Source organism: Nerophis lumbriciformis, linkage group LG15 (genome assembly GCF_033978685.3).
Source record: "Nerophis lumbriciformis linkage group LG15, RoL_Nlum_v2.1, whole genome shotgun sequence".
Taxonomy (NCBI): Eukaryota; Metazoa; Chordata; class Actinopteri; order Syngnathiformes; family Syngnathidae; genus Nerophis; species Nerophis lumbriciformis.
This window is the reverse complement of record NC_084562.2, coordinates 21,623,864-21,651,365: the sequence shown is the minus strand read 5'-3', so window position 1 is coordinate 21,651,365 and position 27,502 is coordinate 21,623,864. Positions and strand designations below refer to the sequence as shown.

The 27,502-nt window shown below is 41.3% G+C and overlaps 1 protein-coding gene across 1 annotated transcript in view; it reads right to left on the bottom strand.

Moving 5' to 3' along the window:
- Positions 1 to 844: 844 nt before the first annotated feature.
- The window catches only part of ercc5 (excision repair cross-complementation group 5), a 40,590-nt gene continuing 13,932 nt past the window's right edge, over positions 845 to 27,502 (bottom strand). Inside the window, exons 6-15 of the mRNA XM_072914796.1 lie at positions 25,226 to 25,372; positions 24,950 to 25,154; positions 17,140 to 17,943; positions 16,863 to 17,074; positions 14,163 to 14,282; positions 12,426 to 12,639; positions 9,273 to 9,417; positions 5,308 to 5,508; positions 5,149 to 5,233; positions 845 to 1,572 (exon numbers count right to left, since the gene is read on the bottom strand). Coding sequence (XP_072770897.1) covers positions 1,105 to 1,572; positions 5,149 to 5,233; positions 5,308 to 5,508; positions 9,273 to 9,417; positions 12,426 to 12,639; positions 14,163 to 14,282; positions 16,863 to 17,074; positions 17,140 to 17,943; positions 24,950 to 25,154; positions 25,226 to 25,372 — 2,601 coding nt within the window. The 3' untranslated portion in view covers positions 845 to 1,104. The remainder of the gene's footprint in view (positions 1,573 to 5,148; positions 5,234 to 5,307; positions 5,509 to 9,272; positions 9,418 to 12,425; positions 12,640 to 14,162; positions 14,283 to 16,862; positions 17,075 to 17,139; positions 17,944 to 24,949; positions 25,155 to 25,225; positions 25,373 to 27,502) is intronic.

The window sequence follows — 27,502 nt, the reverse complement described above, 5'->3', positions numbered from 1 at the left end:
ATGTTATTTGACGAATGCTACCTGTTAGCATTCTGGCCTTTTTGCTTTATTTGCTGGTATACACCTCAGCGTCAAAAATGTTGTTATTTGACGAATGCTACCTGTTAGCATGCTAGCTTTTTTTGCTATTTTTGCTGGTATACACCTCAGCGTCAAAAATGTTATTTGACGAATGCTACCTGTTAGCATTCTGGCCTTTTTGCTTTATTTGCTGGTATACACCTCAGCGTCAAAAATTTTGTTATTTGACGAATGCTACCTGTTAGCATGCTAACTTCAGCATGTTAGCTTTTTTGCAAATTTTGCAGGTATAAACCCCAGCGTCAAATATTTTCTTACTTGAACAACTATTATTCACCATTTTTATATAAATAAAACTAAAAATACTAGCCTATTTATTGTTAACCATACATAATGGACTTATGCTGTCTTTAAGTCAAATTGAGAGTAGTAATTTGTTTTTGACAACACCCAGTGATCACAATGATTCATGAAGTTAAGCTAACGATGCAGAAAGTTGAATGATGCGGACACGTTTGTTACTGGGCATTTTTTTAATACATTTCTACCTTTGGGACTTATTTCTATTGACAAATGTGCCGTTTTACACTGCAATATTGATCAATTATTACCACGTACGTCAAGCTTGTGTGCTATTGCGTGCTTAGCTGTTGTGTAGCTGCTAAGCTCCTAGAAGCCTTTTGTAAATGACTTGACTAAAATAGAAGAAATGGTGTGCTTGTTGGAGGACATTTTGAAGTTTTACATTTTGATTAGTTGTGATTAATCGCAGTGAATTCCTTGCATGCATAATTTAAATAAATACCGGTAAATAAAAACAATATTTTGACAGAAATGCAATTTTATTGTGAGAATGTCATTCAGGAACGGGGAGCAAAAAAGTCACTCATCTTTGCACCGACGTTTAAGTAACCATCAGCGGTAAAGAAGTATATAATCAGTATTTATACATGATTAATGCAATGTTCCTGATTAAAGTGTTAACAGCCCTGAGTGTTATTTTTCCTTTTATTATTATTATTTGTTTTTTGACATGTTTAAAATAAACTACTAAAAGTAAAAAAGAAAAAAATAATCCTGTTTTTAGTTTTTCTTTCCCCTTCCTCTCCCTCTCTTGCTTTTTGCGCCACGTCCTCTCACGTTCGCCTTAAACACGGATCGTGCCGTAACCATAGCAACCCGCGCGTAATTGTCGTCGTCGCTGTCCTCGCCGGAGCTGCTGTGACTCCTCCTACTCGTGTTCTGCGGTACTATCTTTGTAACCCTGGAGCGGTCCTGAGTGGAGTCGCTCACAAGCCCAGTTTCTTCACTTCCTTGTGAACTTAAGAACCCTCCTCTGACCACACATCCATCACCATCGTCACCTTTCTTCTGCTCCGCGGTCTTGCCCTTCTTGGGTTTGGACGGAGACACGATTGCTTCTTCGTCGTCTTCCTCCTCCCCTCTCTCCTTCCTCTTCATGCAGGTGATGGCACGGCGGAGTCGCTGGCTTTGGACGGCCTGCTTCTCCTGTTGCTCCATGCGGAAGAAGGAGTCGATCCTCAGCTGGGTCTACACCACAACAGAGTAGGGATGATGGAATTTGTAAATAAAAACAGAATACAATGATTTGCAAATCCTTTTCAACTTATATTCAATTGAATAGACTGCAAAGACAATATATTTAATGTTCCAACTGAGGATTTTTATTTTTTTTGCAAATAATCATTAACTTAGAATTTAATGGCAGCAACACGTTGCAAAAAAGTTGTCACAGGGGCATTTTTACCACTGTGTTACATGGCCTTTCCTTTTAACGACACTCAGTAAACGCTTGGGAACTGAGGAGACACATTTGTGAAGAGGAATTATTTCCCATTCTTGCTTGAAGTACAGCTTAAGTTGTTCAACAGTCCGGGGTTTCAGTGCCAGTGTAGTACCTGCACTCTTTTACTATGAAGCCATGCTGTTGTAACACGTGGCTTTGGCATTGTCTTGCTGAAATAAGCAGGGGCGTCCATGATAACGTTGCTTGGATGGCAACATATGTTGCTCCAAAACCTGTATGTACCTTTCAGCATTAATGGCGCCTTCACAGATGTGTAAGTTACCCATGCCTTGGGCACTAATACACCCCCATACCATCACAGATGCTGGCTTTTGAACATTGCGCCTGTAACAATCCTGATGGTTTTTTTTCCACGACATCCGCAGTTTCCAAAAACAATTCGAAATGTGGACTCGTCAGAACGCAGAACACTTTTCCACTTTGCATCAGTCCATCTTAGATGAGCTCGGGCGGCGTTTCTGGGTGTTGTTGATAAATGGCATTGGCTTTGCATAGTAGAGTTTTGACTTGCACTTGCAGATGTAGCGACGAACTGTAGTTACTGAGAGTGGTTTTCTGAAGCGTTCCTGAGCCCATGTGGTGATATCCTTTACATACGGATGTCACCTTTTGATGCAGTACCGCCTACATGCAGTGATTTCTCCAGATTCTCTGAACCTTTTGACGAAAATAAATTAAAATATTTAACATTTTAGTGGTATTTAACGCTATTCCCTAAACTGTCAACAGTTACATCTGATATTTATTTTTCACTTTTTACTCGAGGTAACAATTTTCACCTCCAATACGGTATCAATATTGATACCATACAATATCAACAGGAATCGCACGTTCCTTTATTATTTCGTGGTGTGGAATGTTAGAAAAGGTTTGATCAAGTAGTTATGAAAAACCCTAATCTATTTATTATTCACCATCTGAAATGGACTTACGCTGTCTTTAAATTGAAGTGGAGTGGCAATGTGTTTTTGGCAACATGTTTGTTACGTTCTAACACGCTTCAGCCTTGGCGACTTTGTCTGCGTAAGTAATATGCAATTATAATTATTTGATACTTGTTTAAATTGACGGATTTTAGACCGCAATATTGTGCAATGACTATAACGTATGTCTAGCTTGTGTGCTATTGTGTGCTTCCCTGTTGTGTAGCTGCTAGTTCCTAGTAGCCTATAGCCTAACTTTTGTAAATGACTTGACTAAAACAGAATAAACGGTGTGCTTATTGGAAGATGTCCAGCTTTGCACAAGGAAACACTCCGCTGGACTGCTTGTATCGGACATTTTAGATGCAAGCCGATATCATCAGATACAATACTTGGTTTTTTTGCTGATATCAGACCGGGACAGCCCTAGTAGTAGTAGTAGTTCGGGTTGCAAATATTATTAGATTAAATCGATTAGTGCATGTATCGGAGATTATTTCTGAGATTTTAGATGCAAGCCGATATCGTCCGATACTTCCTTTTTGTAGATACCGGACCAATGTCCGATATCAATACCACAAGTAAAAGCGCTGCAGAAGTGCTTGTATCAAAGCACTTGAGATTAAGGCCAATATTATTCAATACTTGATTTTTTTGGCTGATATCGGACAGACATCTGATAACAATTTTACAAGTAAAAAGCATGACAGGACTTTGTGTATCGGAACACGTGAGATTCAGGAAGATATAATTCAATACCTGTTTTTTTTTTTTTTCCCGATCTGATATCCAATATCAATAATGGATCAGGACCCTCCTTCTTTTAAAATACATATGTTACCGTATTTTCCGCACCATAAGGCGCCCTGGGTTATAAGCCGCGCCTTCAATGAACGGCATATTTCAAAACTTTGTCCACCTATAAGCCGCCCCGTGTTGTAAGCCGCATCTAACTGCGCTAAAGGAATGTCAAAAAAACAGTCAGATAGGTCAATCAAACTTTAATAATATATTAAAAACCAGCGTTCTAACAACTCTGTTCACTCCCAAAATGTACGCAAATGTGCAATCACAAACATACGTATAGCAACATGGACAGAGCTGCGTGAAAAAAGCCACCCGGCCTCTTCGCGTAAACTTAAACTTACCTTAACCACTCGCTCATCTTTTCTTCATCCATCCCTTCGAGTTAGCTTTTATGATGACGCCGGCTGGAAAGGTCTCTTTTGGCAAGGTCTTCCTTTTGAATATCACCATGGGTGGAAGTTTCTGGCCATTAGCATGGCAAGCTAGAACCACAGTGAAGGATGACTTCTCATTCCCTGTGGTGCGAATATTCACCGTACGTGCTCCCGTTGTATCCACAGTGCGGTTCACAGGAATATCAGTTGCTGTGAAATAGTAATCCGTGTGCGGATGGAGAGATTGCGTCTTTTCATGAACCGGATCCCTGACGCTTAGTAGGAGCCATTTTGTGGTCTTTACAGATGTAAACACACAAAGGAAATGAAACGTACGGTGATATCCGCGCGCTTTTTCTTCTTCTACGCGGGCGGGTGGTTGCTTACAGTAGAAGAAGAAGCGCTTCCTGTTCTATGGGGGCGGGTGCTTACCTTGGCGGTTGCTTGCGTAGAAGAAGAAGCGCTTCCTGTTCTACCGGGAAAAAAGATGGCGGCTGTTTACCGAAGTTGCGAGACCGAAACTTTATGAAAATGAATCTTAATATTTATCCATATATAAAGGGCACCGGGTTAAAAGCCGCACTGTCAGCTTTTGAGTAAATTTGTGGTTTTTAGGTGCGGCTAATAGTGCAGAAAATACGGTTATAAAAGTGATATCGGTATTGATATCAGCCAATCTCACCCATGGAGAATCGGAATTGGAAGCATCAAACACCGATTGAAAAATCCCTACTTATTAAAAATAATTAATAAAAAACTATACCTTCATTCATGTATTGATATCTGCCAATCTCACTCATGGAAAATCAGAATCGGAATCGGAAGCATCAAACACTGATTGAAAAATCCCTACTTATTAAAAATAATTAATAAAAAACGATATCTTTATTCATCACGGTTAATTACGAGTTAACTACGGGCAAGTGTGATTAATCTCAATTAAGTATGTTAATGGCTTGACAGCCCTAATTTCAGTATTACGTTTTTAACCATCTTTATCAAAGTGCTCACACTCGCAACTTTCTTTGGCCCCAACTTGGCTTATATTCATTTAAAAAAGCACATAGCAAGACGTGGGACTCGTTGGGCTTGGACATCAACATTTTTCGTCCATATCGTAAATTCCTAAAAGTGGGGCGTAACAAAACTGAGCTGTGGTTAAAGTTGTTGAGGTCAAAAAGAAAATGAAAGTCACCTGCTGAGTGTTGAGCTGCTTGATCACGGGCTGAAGAGTCTCGGTGGTTTTTTGAGCGCTCCAACCAAAACGAGTTTGGCAGAAAGTAGACTGAGTCAAGGAAAGTGCACACCGACGATATTCTCCTGCGGTTATTCCATCAAGAACATGGAAGGATATTCTTTGATCATGTCCAGTTGCGGGCGCCCCCAGCTGAAGGAGCCGTCCGATTGGTCGATGGCGGGCTGCAGGTACGCCTGAGCCACCGCAGGGTTTGGGAAGCCAGGCTGAAGTTTGAGCTCCCTCAGCTTCTTCTTCACTTTGGTGTCGCGAGGATTGGCGGTCAAACGCTTTTTCTCTTGAGCCTCCGACCACCACTTGCTGCCGACACAAAGTAACATTATGACTGTCAGGTTCAAACACTGATGACATCTATTAAACAAGACAAGAGGCAAAGAATTAAACAGAGACAGAATTCAATTTGGACTCAATATTGAGGAGAGTCGTCTGTACACTGTTCCCTTGTACAGTATCTCAGCACGCTCTGCCAAAAGATTGTACGCCTCCTTCTTTTATTTTGGACCCTCCCCGACCACATGGCCACCGCTGTTTCCAAAGGACAAAGGTCGCAAAACGTTCACAGAAAAGGTCGTAAACAATTCACAGAAAAGGTCAGTTCAAAAGAGTTTGTAAAATAGTTCAAAAAGACGTTAGGTAAACCAGTTCAAAAAGGAGGGCCAAAAAGAGGTCGTCTGGAAATTGGGCAGATTCTGTCTTCTTTCCGCTTTGAAGTCCTTGGGTGAGAACAATACCTTTCTGTTGATTACCATACGTGAAAGAACACAGGGACACCTTCATCTTGCTTCCCCCCCCCGTACACAGTGGAGTTTTACCAGCCTTACTCTTGGTAGGTTTCAAAGACAGCTTTTGTCTTCTCACCAGAAGACAAAAGTTTTTGTGATAATTTAGAAACAAGTATTCTTTTCTGGATGGACTCCGCCAAGGCTGCCCTTTGTCACCGATTCTGTTCATAACTTTTATGGACAGAATTTCTAGGCGCAGTCAAGGCGTTGAGGGGATCCGGTTTGGTGGCTGCAGGATTAGGTCTCTGCTTTTTGCGGACGATGTGGTCCTGATGGCTTCATCTGGCCAGGATCTTCAGCTCTCACTGGATCGGTTCGCAGCCGAGTGTGAAGCGACTGGGATGAGAATCAGCACCTCCAAGTCCGAGTCCATGGTTCTCGCCCGGAAAAGGGTGGAGTGCCATCTCCGGGTTGGGGAGGAGACCCTGCCCCAAGTGGAGGAGTTCAAGTACCTCGGAGTCTTGTTCACGAGTGAGGGAAAAGTGGATCGTGAGATCGACAGGCGGATCGGTGCGACGTCTTCAGTAATGCGGACGCTGTATCGATCCGTTGTGGTGAAGAAGGAGCTGAGCCGGAAGGCAAAGCTCTCAATTTACCGGTCGATCTACGTTCCCATCCTTACCTATGGTCATGAGCTTTGGGTTATGACCGAAAGGACAAGATCTCGGGTACAGGCGGCCGAAATGAGTTTCCTCCGCCGGGTGGCGGGGCTCTCCCTTAGAGATAGGGTGAGAAGCTCTGCCATCCGGGGGGAGCTCAAAGTAAAGCCACTGCTCCTCCACATCGAGAGGAGCCAGATGAGGTGGTTTGGGCATCTGGTCAGGATGCCACCCGAACGCCTCCCTCGGGAGGTGTTTAGGGCACGTCCGACCGGTAGGAGGCCACTGAGACTGGGAATGCGTCGGGATCCCCCGGGAGGAGCTGGACGAAGTGGCTGGGGAGAGGAAAGTCTGGGCTTCCCTGCTTAGGCTGCTGCCCCCGAGACCCGACCTCGGCTAAGCGGAAGAAGAAAGATGGATGGATGGATGGATATTCAAACAATGACATCACAGCTAATATTACAGTTATTTGTCTGTGTGTTCAGTACAGCTGTTGGATGTAAATATATACATTAAAATATATCTATATAATGAAAACATATAAACAATTCATTCATGGATAATACTGTAACCCCTTGTTTACCACTGCTAATTGGCTGCTGACTGTGGTAGGTGGGTTTTAGACTTAGACTTAGACAAACTTTATTGATCCACAAGGGATTTTGTTCCTTTAGAAAAAAATTCGCTCCTTCATCTTTGTGCCGGCACAGCATCCCCGGCGTTTTTTCTATACTTCCTCGGTAACGTCCGGCCGCCATCGCCATAGCGCCGACAAGGAGAGCGCAAACAGCTCCTCGGTGTGTAAACAAAACTGCTCAACTGTTCAAAGCCAAACACAAAACGGCCCGAAAAGAAAAAGAAAAGTAATGAAAACACACAATAGCGCCCAAAGAACCATAATTAGCGGTCTATGGAAAAGATAAGTGATTAAAAAAAAGCAAAAAAAGTTGAGAATAATACCAACAAATAAAGTAAAATGAAGGAATTCAAAGGAGCTACTGTGATGTGCTGCCACTCTTTCAGGCGCATCAAAGACAATTTTTTTTTTAATAATTATTCATTATAAGTCAGGGGTCTTTAATGTTTGCCAGGCCAAAAACCCCCAAACTGATGAAAGGATAAAGCAAGGACCAACTACTTACTTATCTTGTATTGTTTATTTAACTCGTTCTAAAAGTACCTTCTTATAATGCTATTCTAAGATGAGGTGGCGACTTGTCCAGGGTGTACCCCGCCTTCCGCCCGATTGTAGCTGAGATAGGCTCCAGCACCCCCGCGACCCCGAAGGGAATAAGCGGTAGAAAATGGATGGATGGATGGATAGCACGGCTAATCGCTAGCTGACAACTACAACTCTGGAAACTGGAGCGCTAATCGCAAGCTGACAACCAGTGTGTTGGTCACTATCTGCAACTACAACGCTAATTGCTAACTGGCAACTAGTGCTCTAATCGTCAGCTGGTAGACTGTGCCGCTGATTGCTAGTTGGAAACTGGCGTGCTAATCGCTAGCTGCTAACTAGAGCGCTATCTGGCAAGTACGGCGCTAATTGCAAGCTGGCGGCGTGTGCTAAAATTCGCTAGCTGGCAACAAAAGTGCAAATTTCTAGCCGGCAACTAGTGCGCTAATTGCTAGCTGGCAACTAGAGCGCTAAGCAATTCTTGGCACATGCTGCCAGCTAGCGATATCTTAATTTAGGCCAAAAACACATACAGGAGGAAGGGGATTCATATGGTCCCCTTTGTCGCGGTTTACCTGACACATGAAACGTGACAAACTGCGGTGGGTGCATTATCCACTTCGGCAGTACAATGTTGAACATCTTAAAATGTGTTTTGGCGGCAATTCCAAATTTGACCACAGTGTCAGTTGCAATGTATAGCGGCGCTTTCCACCATTTTCAGCAGACTGCATTGCAAAATGATTAAACCCCTCATCCTCTCATGCGATATCCACCCAGATCATATGAATCCCTCCCCTACTGTAGAATATGTAAAAAAAAAAAATGTAATCTGCAAAAGAGTGAAGGCCCAAACTTCACAGTGCGATTTGCAATGGACGAATAATGAAATGCAATAATACTAATAATAATACTAGTAATACTACTAATAATAATAATACTAATAATACTACTACTAATAATAATACTAATAATGCTACTACTAATAATACCAATACTACTACTACTAATAATAATACTAATAATACTACTACTAATATTACTAATAATAATAACAATACTACTAACAAAAATAATACTAATACTAATAATGACAATGATAATAATAATATTAATAACACTAATAATAATAATAATAATATTAATTATAATAATAGTAGCTGTGCATATTCTCAGTTGTTAGAATTGAATATAGATAATTAGATTCATACATTAATGGACAAAAGGAAGATATTATTATAGGAATCATTCTATTTTGGACGTGTTGCATCTATGCTTCCAACTTTAGTAGAAGACCCTTGTCTGTCCCAGCATGACAACACCCATAAAAAGCAGGTCTGACCTTGATGGACCTGATCTCGAACTGACTGGGCCCTCTTTGAGTCCCACATGTTGTGCAGTCTCTCCCAAGCTATGTAATGTAGTGCTGGTGTCCCAATACTGCTGTTAATTAGTGTTTGCTCAATTTTGTGAGTGCCTGTTGATGTGAACTCTGAAACACACCTGAACTCTGTGAGTGGTTCCAGTCCAGGGCCTGGGAACTCATTCAGTATTTCCATGCCGGTCACATAACCCACCCCGGGCACGCCCTCCGTGTAGTCGCTTCCCAGCAGGTACGCCAGGTTGATGAGTTTGATCCTGTCCAAACCTTGAACACAAAGGGGACAGGGGACATGGTGACAGGGGGCCCAGACGTTACGTCAGCTAAAAAGTCCACCACCCCAGCAGCTGTTACTGACATGTCAGATGTAAAGATATCAGATAATATATATCATCTCACATGTTCAGAGCATTTGTCAACACGGTTTAGATTTACTGCAACATATGCATGCAGGATCTTGGCAAGTGGAATATGGTTTGGTATCAACAAGGAGAAGAAAATTGGAGATGTAGAACTATACTGCTGCTCTATCTGTACTGGCGCTTACATTGCTATCTGCACGTTGGACGGTAACCTAAGAAATTAATGGTAAGATGTTTTTCCATTCACCAAGGAATGTTGCCTGATGGATTATCATAGGGATGGAACACTTTATGGAAAAAAACAAAAACCACCCCTTTGGTTGATCCAACATTAGGGATGGGCGATATGGCCCAAAAACAGGGGTGTCCAAACTTTTTGACTTTGGGGCAAAAAAACTTGGTCGAGGGTTGAAATCCGACTGCATGTGAAGCTGATATAATATATGGATATATAATTAATACCATCGGATATTAAGAGTAAGTGAAAGTTCGACTCCGATCTTGTTTACTTACGTGATGACCTCCTTAACGTTTTGCAATCAATCAGAAATATTTAGCAGCTGAAATGCCCCAAACATTGTCATTCTCCCAACCGTGCATTGCAATGGATTAAAATGTACGGAGCCCCTAAACGGACATGGGGGAATTTAAAAAAAAAAAATTTTATTTATTTGTTTTTAGACAAGTATCTCGAGAAACTTTTTATAAAATTATTAAAATTTAAAAAAAAAAGTATAATTAAACATTTTTTTTTAGACATGTATCTCATGCGCACGAGAAACTTTTTATAAAATTATTAAAAAAAACAAAAAAAACAAACATTTTTTTTAGACATGTATCTCATGCGCACGAGAAACTTTTTATAAAATTATTAAAAAAAACAAAAAAAAAACATTTTTTTTAGACATGTATCTCGTGCACACGAGAAACTTTCTCCATCAATCTGTCAATCCTTTCCGTGTCCGGGCCAGGTAGGGTTCCCCGTGTTGTGTCAAATTAAGCCGCAGGCTCCACTCCTGGTGGTGCCCTTCCGTCAATTCCTTTAAGTTTCAGCTTTGCAACCATACTCCCCCCGTGCGCACGAGAAACTTTCTCGTGCGCACGAGATACATGTCTAAAAAAAAAAAAACATAAATTATTTTTTATTTTTTATAATTTTATAAAAAAATTCTCGTGCGCACGAGAAACTTTCTCGTGCGCACGAGATACAGTTAATGTCTAAAAAAAAAAAAAAAAAAAAAAAAAAAAAATTATATCAAAAATAAATTCCCCCCTGTCCCTTTAGGGGCTCCGTAAAAATGGGTGTAATTTAGAATTTTTTATGGTGAAAGAACATTTTTGTATAATATCCACAAAGTTCTGTTGACAATTTGTGTTGGTTGGATTTTTTTTTTTGCACCATGACTCGGGAAGGCTGTTTGCATTGGGTCAAATAAGGTTCCATTCTGATCATAATCATGATCATACACCATTCATGCTGCTGTTGTTAGGCAACAGACCAAACACCCCGATGCCCTCGTTCTCATTTCGGGTGACTTTAATGATGCTTCTTTGGACTCAATTTTACCCACTTTTCACCAATATGTGCACTGTGCAACACGGGACAATAAAACTCTGGACCTACTTTATGCTTTTTTTTTTTTTTTTGGAAACACTTTCCCTTGTGGAACAATAAAGTTTGTCTAAGTCTGTAATTAAAGATGGGAAAAACTCATGTTGTCCACTAGATAGTGATAATAGCAGCAATAAAGTCATTCGACTTTTAAAATGAATACAGTCTCCCTGCGGGCAAGATTACTTGATAAACTCATGACTTTTCCCGGGCCAATTTGAAGACGTCAGCGGGCCGCACTTACACGCGGGCCGTAGTTTGTAAACTCCTGGCCTAAAAATCTATATTCCCATATAGATTGCCGCGTCCTGCAATAACCATAGTTATCACTATATGTTGTTGTATATAAATGATATTAGAAGCATTTCAAGAAGGTTTACAAAGGCTCATAATTTAACTGCTGAGGTAACCTATATTATATAATTTACAGTTCTATTATTTTCTCAAAGCCATTTTTAATCTATTTGCTAAATTACTGTTAATATATGGTTAATTTTTGTTTTAACATGTTCTATCTACACTTATAATAAAATGTAATAAAACACTTATTCTTCTGTTTGGATACTTTACATTAGTTCTGGGCGATACCGATACAAAGTAATTTTCCATATCATTGAATTATTCAATTTTTGATTACAATCAGACAAAAACAGGATGGCTGTGTAACAATGTGAATTAATGATTTACGTTACTTCCTATTAGTGGCTCTGATTCTGGTCGTGTTGTAGTGACCGGGTGAATACTGTGGCAATGACGCTTTGAGAATCTTCTGGGCTACCAGTGAGTACTGGAATGTACAGTATAACAGACTTAAGGCTACGATATTGGGTAAAACAACTGTAAAGGTTATTTTATGCTTGGAGGGCTGTAATTACAGTAAAAAAAACATATTTAGAAGGTCGTATACAGCTTCTTTATGCTCAAACTATGGAAATATTCAATTTATTAATAATAATTATTTGTGGAAATCATTACATCAGGGTCATGCCTGGTCCCAATTAACCGCGATAAACGACTATACATTATCATGGCACATTATTATGCTTTGACTTGTATTGTATCAATAAATATAAGGACTATTGCATTTAATTCAAAGGGCCCTATACTATTATTTAAGATGTTTTTGTAAGGACCACAACAGTTAAATAGTAATGGTGGATTATTGGGACATGTAGTATTTTCTGGGGCGATCAAAAGTAAAACAAAGTACACTAAACCGAACCGAGAACTGCGTCATAACCCCGCAGTAAGATCCGAGACAAATACAGTAAACATAGATTATAATCATGGCTGCCACTGACCCAGCTGATTCTGGAGGTCACTGAACTGGTAGTGCTCCACATATTTGTTCTGGCTGAAGAAGTTCTTGTAGACGTGTCGCCCTCCAAACAGCCAGACATCGGAGTCGTCCGTGATGGTCCCGTTGGTGTGGTCGGTTCGATCCAGCGCGGCGCACTGCGCCTCTGCCTCCATCGGCGCCACGAGGAAGGGAATTCCAAACAGCCGCAGGAGCTCCTGATTAGAGATGGCCGATACCGATCATTAGTAGTCAATGAGGCAGATATTAATTTGCAGTAAAAGTTCACTAAAAATGGCTAGTAAACGTCTGGACAGTTGATTAAAATCAAACAAGAATTGGGGCAAACGTCAGACTGGTTCTATGGGGTGCCAATGTTCTTAATTTAGCACTAAACTACGTTGAGGGATTTCGCAAACCCTTTATTACGTGTGTCTAATGCTGCGGATCAGAGGAGCATCAACATTTGCATTTTAGAATATGGAAAATCTCACGGTAAAATTTGTAAAAATATGGGATATTTTCAAATCAATTAACAATAATATAATTTCATGTCTTGGACTTCAATAAAAGTTCTCTACATCACAAGAACTTACCATACACTCAATCACATTTTTGTAGCACGTTACGTTACATTGTAAGGTTTCCTCGACAGGAAGCCTGTAATATTGCTAACATTTACATAAAAACAATTCAGGGCTCCTTCACGTACATTACATTTGGGACTTTTTTCAAGTTGGCTGACATAATTCCTTCCTGGATGTTACAAATAGTCGAGATATTTACACAAAGTTAGAATTTTTGGCAGGGATATCTTCTGTCTTTTTCATGTAATTTTCGATAGGAGTATCTGTTATTCTTAAATTAATAAAATTTAAAAAAAAAGAGCTCCTGCAAAAAAGGTCAAGAAACTCTTCAAACTTAAAGTGTTTACAAAGTACAAAGAAGAAGAACCATGATTAACATTCTCAATTTATTTCATCCATCTATCCGTTCATTTTCAAAATAATCTTACTCATCTCACCATATGAAATGTAACTTACTTCACCGAATATTATTTATTTATTTTTATTGTGCTTACTTATGGAGTATATTGTGAATAAATTGAGAACAGGAAGTGAACAAAAGATTTAGCAATTGTTATGTAAAAGAAAAGGGGTAGGGTTAAATAAGCTCTGCTTCTTCCTACTCCTTTTTGAACATGTTGAAAAGAGAAACTGGAAATTGTGATGTATCATGTTGTATGCATGCATGTTCCAAATAAACTCAAACTCATAGGTCATTTTTCTTATTCAGGGAAAAAGGGCTGGTGCTTGAGTACTGGGTTATTACTATATACTTCACAATTTTTATTTTTTAAATGCGGGTATCTTATTTTTATATATTATATTTGCTGATGTACTTATATTGTAGTTTAATAAAAAAAAGCTGATACTGACTAAAAAAGGCTGATACACGTCAAAATATCCAATATCGGCGCGGTTAATCGGTCGATCTTTACAACCTGATACATTCATTTATCCACGCATTTTAATACTGGCAGTGTTTGTGATGGGTCCCACTTGCAAATACGTGGACTAAGAAAGATGCCAAAAGATCCATTCATCCATCCATTTTCTACCGTTTGTCCCTTTTGGGGTCACGGGGGGTGCTGGAGCCTATCTCAGCTGCATTCGGGCGGAAGGCGGGGTACACCCTGGATCATTCCATCATATTAGTAGTTGGGACCATTTTAGTTTACCTGCGTCTCCAGGCACATCTGCCCTGTGACGGAGTTGGCCATCCTCTCCTGCTGCTGTTTCTGCTCCCTCAGGCTGCTCTGTTCCACCTGCAGGCAACTCTCCAGAGACTGCAGCTCAGCCTGCAACACAAAGTGCACAACTGCTACTTCAATGTGGGAATGCAGCTACGCAGACACTGCCGAACCTAAGGGAAAACGTTGATAAATTACAAATATATGGGTTCTAACCAAAACAATGCAATCCAGCATCACTATATTGTTTAGGATACTGTGTATCAGGGGGTCTCAATTCGATATTGTCGGTCTGATATCAACAAAATAAATCAAGTATCAGATGATATCCAATATTATGTTAAAGCCTTGATACGACCAGTCCTGAAGATGTGGAGAGCTTGTTAAGATCTAAATGTCCTCCAATAAACACACAAGGTTGGTATTTATGTACTTCTATTTTAGTCAAGTCCCTTACAAAACATAGTAGGCTATAGGCTACTGCAGGGGTCGGCAACCTTTACCAGTCAAAGAGACATTTTGACCAGTTTCACAAATTATAGAAAACAATGGGAGCCGCAAAATTTTTTGAAATTTTAAATGAAATAACACTGCATACAAAGCTGTTTTTTTTGCTATGTGCTAAGTATAAACCAGGGGTCTCAGATACGCCGCCCACACCTTTGTATGGAATTTTTAAGCTGGTGCGGCACGCGGGTTTCAAACGAATAGCGCTTGTCAGCGTCATGCGTAACGTGATGGTACAGTATATAGCGCCCACTACAATCAGCGTGCCTGATCAGCCCCACGTTGTATGGGCCTTCTGCTTGCTCAAGTAGGTGACAGCAAGGCATACTTGTTCAACAACCACACAGGTTACACTGACGGTGGGGATATAAAAAAACAAAACTTTAACACTCTTAATAATAATGCGCCACACTGTGAACCCACACCAAACAAGAATGACAAACACATTTCGGGAGAACATCTGCACCGTAACACAACATAAACACAACAGGACAAATACCCAGAATCCCATGCAGCCCTAACTCTTCCGGGATACATTATACACCCCCGCTAACAAACCCCGCCCACCTCAACCTACGCACAGAGAGGGGGATGGGGGGGGGGGGGTCGATGTGTGAGGGAGCAGGCTTGGGGTGGGGGCAGGGTTTGGTGGTAGCAGGGGTGTATAATGTAGCCGGAAGAGTTAGGACTGCATGGGATTCTGGGTGTTTGTTCTGTTGTGTTTATGTTGTGTTAAGGTGCAGATGTTCTCCCGAAATGTGTGTGTCATTCTTGTTTGGTTTTGGTTCAAAGTGTGGCGCATTATTAGTAAGAGTGTTAAAGTTGTTTTATATGGTCACCGTCAGTGTAACCTGTGTGGCTGTTGACCAAGTATGCATTGCTGTCGCGTATGCGTGCAAGCAGAAGATGAATTTTGTATAACAAGTGTTGGTTTGGCACGCTGTTAATACAGGTTGTAGAGGGCACCAAATGTTGTACCATCATGGCACGCCCTTATTATAGCCGTAAGGGTGAAAATAGGTGAATATTAATTCTGGGAGTTTTCTGCGAGAGGCACTGAAATCCGGAAGTCTCACGGGAAAATTGGGGGGTTCAGCAAGTAAGCTGCTGAGCCGCATCAGAGTGATCAAAGAGCCGCATGCGGCTCCGGAGCCGCGGGTTGCCGACCCCTGGGCTACTGGGAGCTAGCAGCGACACAACAGCTGAGCACAAGCTAGACATACGTAATTCGTAGAGGTGGGAATCTTTGAGCATCTCATGAATCGATCCGATTCAGAATAGGTGCTCGATTCAAACCGATTCTTGCAATGTATTACTTGGTAAAATATTTGTCATAAAACCTTTTCAAAACAGATTAAAAAACCTCCTTTTGGGTGCTGACGTATGACGTACGGAGATGGCCTAAATACTTATTTTTTTAAATGTACTCTTAAGAAAAAAACCTAATTTTTTTAAAGATCGATTTTTAAAAATGATGATCAATTTTGAATAAAAATCGCAATTGGGATTTGAATTTATTTTTTTGAGCACCCCCTAGTAATAAGGGTCTTTAATTGAAGAATATGAACGCAATTGTTAATATATACAAGTATCAAATAATTTACTTACACATACAAAATCTCCAAGACGTATCAGAACGTATCCAGTAACAAACGTGTCCGCATCATTCCAATTACTGCGTCGTGAACTTAACTTAATGAATCATTATGGCCACGAGATGTCGCCAAGAGCAAACTGTCATAAAGTTAGTGTTTTTCATACCTACCATTAATCTGGGCAATTTCCCTTGATCAAGCCTTTTCTAACATTCCACACTATAAAAGTGTTTACCGTGATCCGTGCTGATATCGTAGTGGATTAATATCCGTATCGGCCTATATTCAAGGCTCCAATATCGGTATCGTGCCGTGAGTGAAAAGGTTGTATCGAGACTCATTCAGTGTATATGTGCCATAAAAGCGGCTACACAAAACAATTGAAAAAGACATGATAACTCTGTCATAATTAAAGAAAGACATATTATACAGTTTTGTGACCAAAAACAGCTCTGTAGTGACAACAGCCATTTAGGAGGGTTGGGTATAAATTAAGGCAAGGATACCGATACAGATAATTTTGTTTGAAATACATTTTTAGTTTTAAGAAGAGACACGTGTAATTTAGTTTTTCTATGCGAGTTACCACATCCAAATCGTCCCATTCGTTGACTGCAGGAGGAGGGCGGGACTCCTCCAACTCTTCTTCCTTGTGCATTTCATTGTCTTCTTCTTCCTCCGACTTCAGAGACTCTGCAGGACTTCCGGGTGCTTTGGACGGACTTCCTGCTCCTTGTGTGGTCTGATCTTCACGGACCTCCTCTTCGTGGTCGTCCTCTGATACTTCAAAGAAGCTGTCTGAAACAAAGAACGACGGATATGTTGAGGACTCTCAATTGGCCTACTCTTAATCCGGTCGCTACCTTCTGATTCGCTCTCTTCCTCGCCGATGGATTCATTAGTCCGTTGCTCAGGTTTTTCACGCAGCTGCACCGACACGCGAGCCTCAGGATGGACGTGATGCTCCTTCTCAAACGTCAGACCCAGCGCCGAGTCTCCTCTCTCATCGACTTTCTTTGTCGGACTAGGACTTCCTGTCCTTACATCCTCCAGTTTGGCTTCAAGCACCTCGTTCTTCACCCCACCATAACATTCCGCGTTCGATTCCCAAATATCTGCTGCAAAGTGAAAAGCTTTGTTTCTCTTTCCAATGACTTGGTCCATATCTTCCGAGCTAACACCTAACAAGTCACCAGGTCCCGTTTTGGCTGCAGGGATCTTTGTAAGGTCAGACTTTTCTCTGATTGGTTCTTTTTCTTCGTCAGAGCTGCTGATTACTATTTGTGACTTAGCGGTAGAGCTGCTGCTCATTGTCCCGTGCTTTGCTTCTTCCTCCTCCTCAGCCAGAGCTTGTTGGATGGCGACCATCGTACGTGGAGAAATGCGACCGTCTGTCCTCTCCTGCTCCACGTTCGTTTCCACATCAGAGTCGTCGCTCATGGCCGCCTGGATAGCCTTCAGTGTGCGAGGCGAAGGTGGCGACGCTTGTTTTGACACTGAAGGCTTACAGTCTTCTGATGAGGAAACTTGCTTTTTATCTTCTTCCTCTGACACCGGTTGCCAAAGAGGCTCCGGCTTGTCCACTGCTCGCTTTTGAAAGGCTGAATTCCCAGTCCATGCGGCCGTAGCAGGCTGGCTCTCGGGAGGATTTTTTGTTTTGTTGGAGCCTGCACAGCAAAAACAAGACATCAATAAAAACAGGGAAGTGTACCGTATTTTTCGGACTATAAAGGTACACTTAAAGGCAGGGCCGGCCCGTGGCATAGGCCGTATAGGCAAATGCTAAGGGCGCCGTCCATCAGGGGGCGCCACGCCAGTGCCACAAATGTTGGAGAAAAAGAAAAAAAAAGTTGGTACTATTATTTCTAAATACAAAAAATAATCCCACGTTAATTAAAATGCAAAGTAAAGCCTATATAATAGAAATATTATTTGTTACAACATTACAACCCCCCCCCCCCCCCCCCCCCCCCTTTCGCCCGGTGCGCCCCCTCACTTCCCGTATCAAGACTCTTTTTGGACGTCACCACATCAAAAAATCAACACAAGATGTCAAAACGGCCAAAACTGTCAGGTGCCCAGGGAAGAAAAAAGAGAAAAGAAGAGGAGGAGAAACAAGAAAAAGACAGAGGTAGCAGGTAGGTAACGTTAGCCTACATGAAATTATTTGTCTGTTACAGAATGTGATAGTAACCTGGCTTTTTAGCATTAAGCTAATGTTACATGATTCGGCAATTGCTAATCAATAAATAGCTAGTTCTGTTTTAACGTCGGGTTAATATTGTGGAGGGGGCTAAATTGTTATGGAAAATAATAATGTAACGTTAGGTAATTACAGTACTCCCACCTTACATTCCTCAGGGACATTTGTATTAGATCTTTTAAGCAGGTATTTTTTGTTTACATTGTTATTGCCTTCTGGTTAGCTAATGTTTGCCCTGCAGGTAATAGTCACTTTTCCACCCATTAGGTATAGTTGTAAGCCTAGTTGTTAAAGTGCGCATCATTAATGTTAATTAAGCAATATGTATGTAAAAAATATTGTATTTCATATATTCATTTTTTATTTTTTGCATTCATTTATTTATTCATATTTGTTTTTATCTTGTTAACTATTCTGATTGTTAATTTGCTTTCTTTAAGTAAAAAAAAAGGTCAAAGACAAAGCTATTTGGTTTCTTGTGAGTATATACAGTTCACTGCCGATGTGGGGGGGCGCCATCTAAAATCTTGCCTAGGGCGCCAGATTGGTTAGGGCCGGGCCTGCTTAAAGGCCTACTGAAACCCACTACTACCGACCACGCAGTCTGATAGTTTATATATCAATGATGAAATCTTAACATTGCAACACATGCCAATACGGCCGGGTTAGCTTACTAAAGTGCAATCTTAAATTTTGCGCGAAATATACTGCTGAAAATGTCTCGGTATGATGACGCCTGCGCGTGACGTCACGGATTGTAGAGGACAATTTGGGACAACATGGTGGCCAGCTATTAAGTCGTCTGTTTTCATCGCGAAATTCCACAGTATTCTGGACATCTGTGTTGGTGAATCTTTTGCAATTTGTTCAATGAACAATGGAGACAGCAAAGAAGAAAGCTGTAGGTGGGAAGCGGTGTATTGCGGCAGGTGTTGTGCCGGATAACGCACCCCCGCCGTAGAATGCACCCCATGACTGTTGTGCCGGATAACACAGCCGGTGTTTCATTGTTTACATTCCCGAAAGATGACAGTCAAGCTTTACCATTGGCCTGTGGAGAACTGGGACAACAGAGACTCTAAACAGGAGGACTTTGAGTTGGATACGCAGACGCGGTACCGTGAGTACGCATGCAGCTGCGGCTTCCAAACATTTGATCGCTTGCCCGTACGTGCGTGCCGCTATGTGCATGTCACGTACGTAACTTTGGGGCATACTTGCCAACCCTCCCAAATTTTCCGGGAGACTCCCGAAATTCAGCGCCTCTCCCGAAAACCTCCCGGGATAAATATTCTCCCGAAAATCTCCCGATTTTCAGCCGGAGCTGGAAGCCACGCCCCCTCCAGCTCCATGCGGACCTGAGTGAGGACAGCCTTTTTTCATGACGGGAGGACAACAGGGTGACAAGAACTAAATCATCCAGACTAGAGATAAATTGTATTATTATGTTTATCTTACCTAAAAATAAATATATTAATTAAAAAAAAAATAAAAAAATACATTTTTACTATATTTTACTAAAAACATCAAAATTAATTGTATTTTTATTTGTATTTTTTCGTGACTCCTTATTACATCCAGCCATAGAATTATACATTAAAACAAACATATTTGAAATAATTGATTTTAAATTATCATAATAATTAATTTAAAATGACCATATTTAATTATTAAAATAATTTATTGTCTATCAACAACTTTAGCATTTTATTTATCACATTTTGAAACTCTCAGAAGCCAAGTTATGTTATATTCCTTAATATTTATTTATGCAAGTTTGAAGTATCAATTATCTAAACACAGTTTTGTTTGCATATTTTCAGGATGTATATATATATATATATATATATATATATATATATATATATATATATATGTCTTAATAAGGTTATCCAAAAAATAGTGCTCGATACCGTAGTAGAGCGCAATATATGTATGTGTGGGAAAAAAATCACAAGACTATTTCATCTCTACAGGCCTGTTTCATGAGGGGGGTACCCTCAATCATCAGGAGATTTTAATGGGAGCATTCGCATACCATGGTTTATATAGGGCACAGAGTGGGTGGGTACAGGCTGGCGTAGGGGCGTGGTGATTGGACGGAAACACCTCCTAGGTAACACATGAGCCAATCACCACCCCCCTACGCCAGCCTGTACCCACCCACTCTGTGCCCTATATAAACCATGGTATGCGAATGCTCCCATTAAAATCTCCTGATGATTGAGGGTACCCCCCTCATGAAACAGGCCTGTACAGATTAAATAGTCTTGTGATTTTTTTCCCACACATACATATATATATATATATATATATATATATGTATGAAATACTTGACTTTGTGAATTCTAGCTGTCAATATACTCCTCCCCTCTTAACCACGCCCCCAACCACGCCCCGCTCCACCCCGACCACGCCCCGCCCCACCCCCGACCACGCCCCCAACCCCCACCTCCCGAAATCGGAGATCTCAAGGTTGGCAAGTATGCTTTGGGGACTTTGGGGAAATATATGTGCTGTATGAACTTTGGGGAGGTGAACGGTACTTTGGGCTGTGGGATTGAGTGTGTTGTGCAGGTGTTTGAGTTGTATTGGCGGGTTATATGGACGGGAGGGGGGAGGTGTTTGTTATGCGGGATTAATTTGTGGCATATTAAAAATAAGCCTGGTTGTGTTGTGACTAATAGAGTATATATATGTCTTATGTTTATTTACTGTTTTAGTCATTCCCAGCTGAATATCAGGTCCCACCCGCCTCTCACAGCATCTTCCCTATCTGAATCGCTCCCACTGCCCTCTAATCCTTCACTCTCACTTTCCTCATCCACAAATCTTTCACCCTCGCTCAAATTAATGGGGAAATCGTCGCTTTCTCGGTCCGAATCGCTCTCGCTGCTGGTGGCCATGATTGTAAACAATGTGCAGATGTGAGGAGCTCCACAACCTGTGACGTCACGCTACTCGTCTGCTACTTCCGGTACAGGCAAGGCTTTTTTATCAGCAACCAAAAGTTGCGAACTTTATCGTCAATGTTCTCTACTAAATCCTTTCAGCAAAAATATGGCAATATCGCGAAATGATCAAGTATGACACATAGAATGGACCTGCTATCCCCGCTTAAATAAGAAAATCGCATTTCAGTAGGCCTTTAAAATCCTTTCATTTTCTCAAAACCCGACAGTGTGCCTTATAACCGGGTGCGCCTAATGTACGGAACAGTCGTTAGTGATTATTTTACTGATGGAGAAATATGAGAAACATCTTGCAGAATGATGAACTATATCATACTTGCCAACCTTGAGACCTCCGATTTCGGGAGGTGGGGGGTGGGGGGTGTGGTTAAGATATATATATATATATATAAGAAATACTTGACTTTCAGTGAATTCTAGCTATATATATATATATTTTATTACATTATATATATATATATATATATATATATATATATATATATATATATATATACACATTATATATATAAATAGATAAATAAAAGAAATACTTGAATTTCAGTGTTCATTTATTTACACATATACACACACATAACACTCATCTACTCATTGTTGAGTTAAGGGTTGAATTGTCCATCCTTGTTCTATTCTCTGTCACTATTTCAGAACACACACATTATAAAAATATACATTATAAAATCAATAAGAAAACGGGAGCTCTAATTTGGGAGTCTGAATTAGGATCAGAAGTTCCTACATAAACATTGCGCACTCACGTCGCCTTTTTGTATTGATTACTGCAGCTGTGCACTGGATTCATTCACAAATACAAACTACAACTCACAAACACTTTAGAGTTAGGCTCCACCATCAGAATGTGTACTTAAACTTATAAAGATCACATGGATATTATTCAGTGAGTTGATTCACCAAAACTAACCTGTTATACAGGAGGAAAAAGCACACAGGACGTTTCAATTGTTCACAGACTGGTCGCGCTCATCAGAATGACAAGACACTTCCGGTCTGCAGGTGATAGCATTCAATTGGGAAGAAACGCCCTACTGCCCCCTACTGACCAATGTGAATACTGATAAATGTGTAATGACAGCTCCAAAAAACGAATTCAAACCACAAAATAAAATAAATAAATCAACACAAAAATGTGACACATTGTGGGTGGGTCACATATGCATGTACAGTAGATGGCAGTATTGTCCTGTTTAAAAGTGTCACGACATTGCTGTTTACGGCAGACAAACTGCTTTACTGTAGACGAAAACTTGACTGCTGTTGTTGTGTGTTGTTACCGCGCTGGGAGGACGTTAATGAAACTGCCTAACAATAAACCCACATAAGAAACCAGGAACTCGCCCTCAATCATTAGCTGCTTATATTGTGGGAAAGCGGACGTGTGAACAGGCTGTCAACACGTCACTCAGGTCCGCATGGAGCTGGAGGGGGCGTGGCCTGAATTTCGGGAGATTTTCGGGAGAAAATTTGTCCCGGGAGGTTTTCGGGAGAGGCGCTGAATTTCGGGAGTCTCCCGGAAAATCCGGGAGGGTTGGCAAGTATGAACTATATTCACAATAATTAACTATTGATTAAAAAAAAAAACTCTCTGACAGTGTTGATAAACACTAAGACACTACTTGAGCTTACACATTCATTTCAGTTCTGGTGTTCTATTACCTGTGAATGACACACACTTTAAAGAAAAAAACCTAATGTGTCCCAATACAACTTTTTCTCTTACAATTCGATACCGATATTGAAGACTTGAGTATTGGCCCGTCCCCATATTAATCCCATTTGATAGCACAAATCAAAATACATATTGTTATTATTTTGTAGTGTGGAATGTTAGAAAAGGCGTATCCAATTCATCAGAGAACAATGGTAGCTATGAAAAACACCAACTTTATGCTGAATTGGAGCGTTATTTTGTTTCTTGGCGACATCTAGTGGTCACATTAATTCATTACATTAAGCTCATGACGCAGTAAATTGAAATGAGGCGGACACGTTTGTTACGGTAGACTTTTTAACACGCAGGGAAAAAGTTGTATGTGTAAGCAATATGCAATTATAAATATTTGATACTTGTTTGTATTAACAAATGTGCTTTTTTAAACTGCAATATTGTTCAATGAAGGACATTTTTATTAGGTATGTCTGTTTTGAAGCTGCTAGCCCAAGGGTCGGCAACCTTTACCAGTCAAAGAGCCATTTTGACCAGTTTCACAAATTATAGAAAACAATGGGAGCCGCAAATTTTTTTTGATATTTTAAATGAAATAACACTGCATACAATTTTTTTTTTTGCTTTGTGCTATGTATAAACCAGGGGTCTCAGACACGTTGCCCACACCTTTATGTGGTATTTGAAAGCTGGTGCGGCACGCGGGTTTTGAATGAATGGCGCTTGTCAGCGTCATGCATGCCGTGATGGTACAGCATATAGCACCCACTACAGTCAGCGTGCCTGATCAGTCACAAATTATATGGGGCTTCCGCTTGCTCACGTAGGTGACAGCAAGGCATACTTGGTCAACAACCACACAGGTCACACTGACGGTGGCGGTATAAAAAAAACAACTTTAACACTCTTACTAATAATGCGCCACACTGTGAACCCACACCAAACAAGAATGACAAACAAATTTCGGGAGAACATCTGCACCGTAACACAACATAAACACAACAGGACAAATACCCAGAATCCCATGCAGCCCTAACTCTTCCGGGATACATTATACACCCCCCCACCAAACCCCGCCCACCTCAACCGACGCACAGAGGGGGGGGGTTGATGTGTGAGGGAGCAGGGTTGGGGTGGGGGCGGGGTTAGGTGGTAGCAGGGGTGTATAATGTAGCCTGGAAGAGTCAGGGCTGCATGGGATTCTGGGTGTTTGTTCTGTTGTGTTAAGGTGCAGATGTTCTCCCGAAATGTGTTTGTCATTCGTGTTTGGTTTTGGTTCAAAGTGTGGCGCATTATTAGTAAGAGTGTTAAAGTTGTTTTATATGACCACCGTCAGTGTAACCTGTGTGGCTGTTGACCAAGTATGCCTTGATGTCACGTACGTGTACAAGCAGAAGATGTATATTGTAGAACAAGTGTTGGGCTGGCACGCTGTTAATACTGATTGTAGAGGGCGCCAAATGTTGTACCATCATGTCACGCCCTTATTATAGCCATAAGGGTGAAATTCGGTGAATATTAATCCCGGGAGTTTTCTGCGAGAGGCACTGAAATCCGGAAGTCTCACGGGAAAATTGGGAGGTTCAGCAAGTAAGCTGCTGAGCCGCATCAGAGTGATCAAAGAGCCGCATGCGGCTCCGGAGCCGCGGGTTGCCGACCCCTGTGCTAGCCCATCGTAGCCTATAGCCTACCATGTTTACCTTTGGAAAATGACTTGACTAAAATAGAAGAAAAAACAAACATGTGTGCTTATTGGAGGACCTTTAGATGCTAACTGGCTGTCCTTGTTCTCCTTGGATGGGTAACGACCTCACCTTTAATGAGGATGTAGTGGGAGTTATCTTCGGAGACAAGTCGACGCGACTCAACGTCGAGACTCTCTTGGTCCTTCCCGTAGAGCTGCGCCGTGCTGCCGGAACTGCTCTGGTTCATCTCTTTCTCCACTCCTTCCAGACGTTGATTCAGCTTGTTCCTGTGCAACAAGCCGGCCAGCTGGTACTGAGAGAAGTCAGCAGACAGCTAGGGGATAACGCAGACGTTAAGATGTTTAGGCCCGTCTACGTAAGCTGTGAACGCACGGGTTGAAATACCTCGGGAGGTTTGTGGTAGAGGGTTCTGCGTCTTTTGGAAAACTCCTTCATGTCTTTGAGTAGCTCATGTTTCATTTCCAGAGGAAGGCAGGCGAACTCCTCAGAGTTGATGTCCACAGAGTTGGGGTCTGGGTACAGTTCTTCCTCCTGAGAGATGGAATTCAATTCAAAGTGATAAAAGTGGACACGACCAGGGAGCTGGTCATCGACTTCAAGAAGAGAGTGACCGTGGTGGAGCCCATCAACGGGGCCTCACCTGCCATCATGGAAAGAAAAAAAATGTAAAAAGAAAAAAAAGAAATTAAATTGTTATATGTATCCAGTGATTATACTATAAAGTTATTTTCCATTTAACTTCACCAGTTTTAGATTATTTTTATTCAAAATCGCTGAATTTTCACATTTGCCGTTCAAATACTGAGAAGAGACGGTGCGGTGAACAGCAGCCAGTTGAGGCACGTCACTCAGTGCCGCAACATGGATTGCGCAATGACTCGGCTAACTGCTGGCCTGCTGTGTAGTGAGACTGTATTGCTATATGAACTATATTATACATTTCCATAGTTTAGTTAGCTGAGGTATATAATGTACAGTGTATTTTGTCAACAACTGTATGTGTGTAAAGTATTTCTTGTGCTGAGCGATCATAAAACGGCTGCAAAAGACGCACTGGCTGAGGCTCGCCTCCTGCACCCCCGCCGTAGAATTGTTATATCAACTAAAGCCCACACTTAAACTTTCCACGTGCAAGATTGAATCTATTTTAAAAAATTATTTCATAAGAAGCCAAAAAGTGCAAAAACAATAATGTTGGTGTTGGAGGAGTTGTGAATGACTGCAGGGACACAACATTAGATACACCTGCAGACTGCAGGTGGACCTAATTCACAACTCCTCCAACATGAACATTATTGTTTTTGCACTTTTTGGCTTCTTATTAAATAACTTTTGTAACCTATTTTCATGGGCTTTCCTCTTTGTGATGTTAAGTTCCTGTTATGCGCTGTTGTACAGTATATGCCTTGAGCTCTTATTTTGAAGGCGCTAAGAGCGGAAGTGATGTCACGTTGCGGAGGTTTTTGAAAGAAGGTAAATAAAGTGGTCCTCGTGTAAACTGGAGCCTCCGTGTTTGTTATTTTGTAGTTTCATACAGTATAGGCGACATTTATAAACCCTCGGTTACACTTTTTTAAATAGATTCAATCTTGCACGTGGAAAGTTTAAGTGAGGGCTTTAGTTGCGGCGCATGGACTTAATTTATAAGTAAAGGTAAGACCATAATAACGTTTTTTTTGTTAAATGTGCTTTTTTGTGTGCTACAGTTTGTATGTGTAAAGTTAAAGTTAAGTTAAAGTACCAATGATTGTCACACACACACTAGGTGTAATGAAATTTGTCCTCTGCATTTGACCCATCCCCTTGATCACCCCCTGGGAGGTGAGGGGAGCAGTGGGCAGCAGCGGCGCCGCGCCTGGGAATAATTTTTGGTGATTTAACCCCCAATTCCAACCCTTGATGCTGAGTGCCAAGCAGGGAAGAATGCTGGTATGAGCTTTTAAACATAACCCGTTAACTGCTGCCAATCAAATGGTGAATAAGATACTCTTTAGGGTTCATATGTTTGTAAATCTGACTGTGATGAAGTCAGTGCCTCACCAGCCATCAACCTCACCGCACGTCACTGCTGGGACTCCACTTGAACAGCAGACTGGACTGGAAGGACAACAGCAAAGCTGTATACCAGAAGGGCATGAGCAGACTCCTTTTCCTGAGGAAGCTTAGGTCCTTTAATGTGTGCAGCAAGCTGTTGGAGATCTTTTTTCAGTCTGTTGTGGCCAGCGCCCTGTACTTTGCAGTGGTTTGTTGGGGGAGCAGCACCAGCAGAAGGGACTTAAACCGGATTGACAAACTGATCCGGAAAGCCGGCCAAACTATTGGCACGCAGTTGAGGGACAGGACGACACTGGACAAACTGCTCGCCATCATGGACAATCCTGCCACACCCACTCCACCAGACAACTGAGGGACAGTGTAGCTCATACTCCAACAGGCTCCTTTAGCTTCGTTCCCACAGTGTTCGTTCAAGAACTCCTTCATTCCGCACTCCATCCAGCTGTATAATCACTCGCCATACAGCAATAGATGATATCTGTCTATTACCTGACACCTGACATGTTAGCTACCTCTCTTTGTTTATAATGTATATTTTCTGCTGGATTTACTCTCTATTTTATGCTGCCCATTTTTTTTGCTGCAGCTGTTACATATACTGTATAC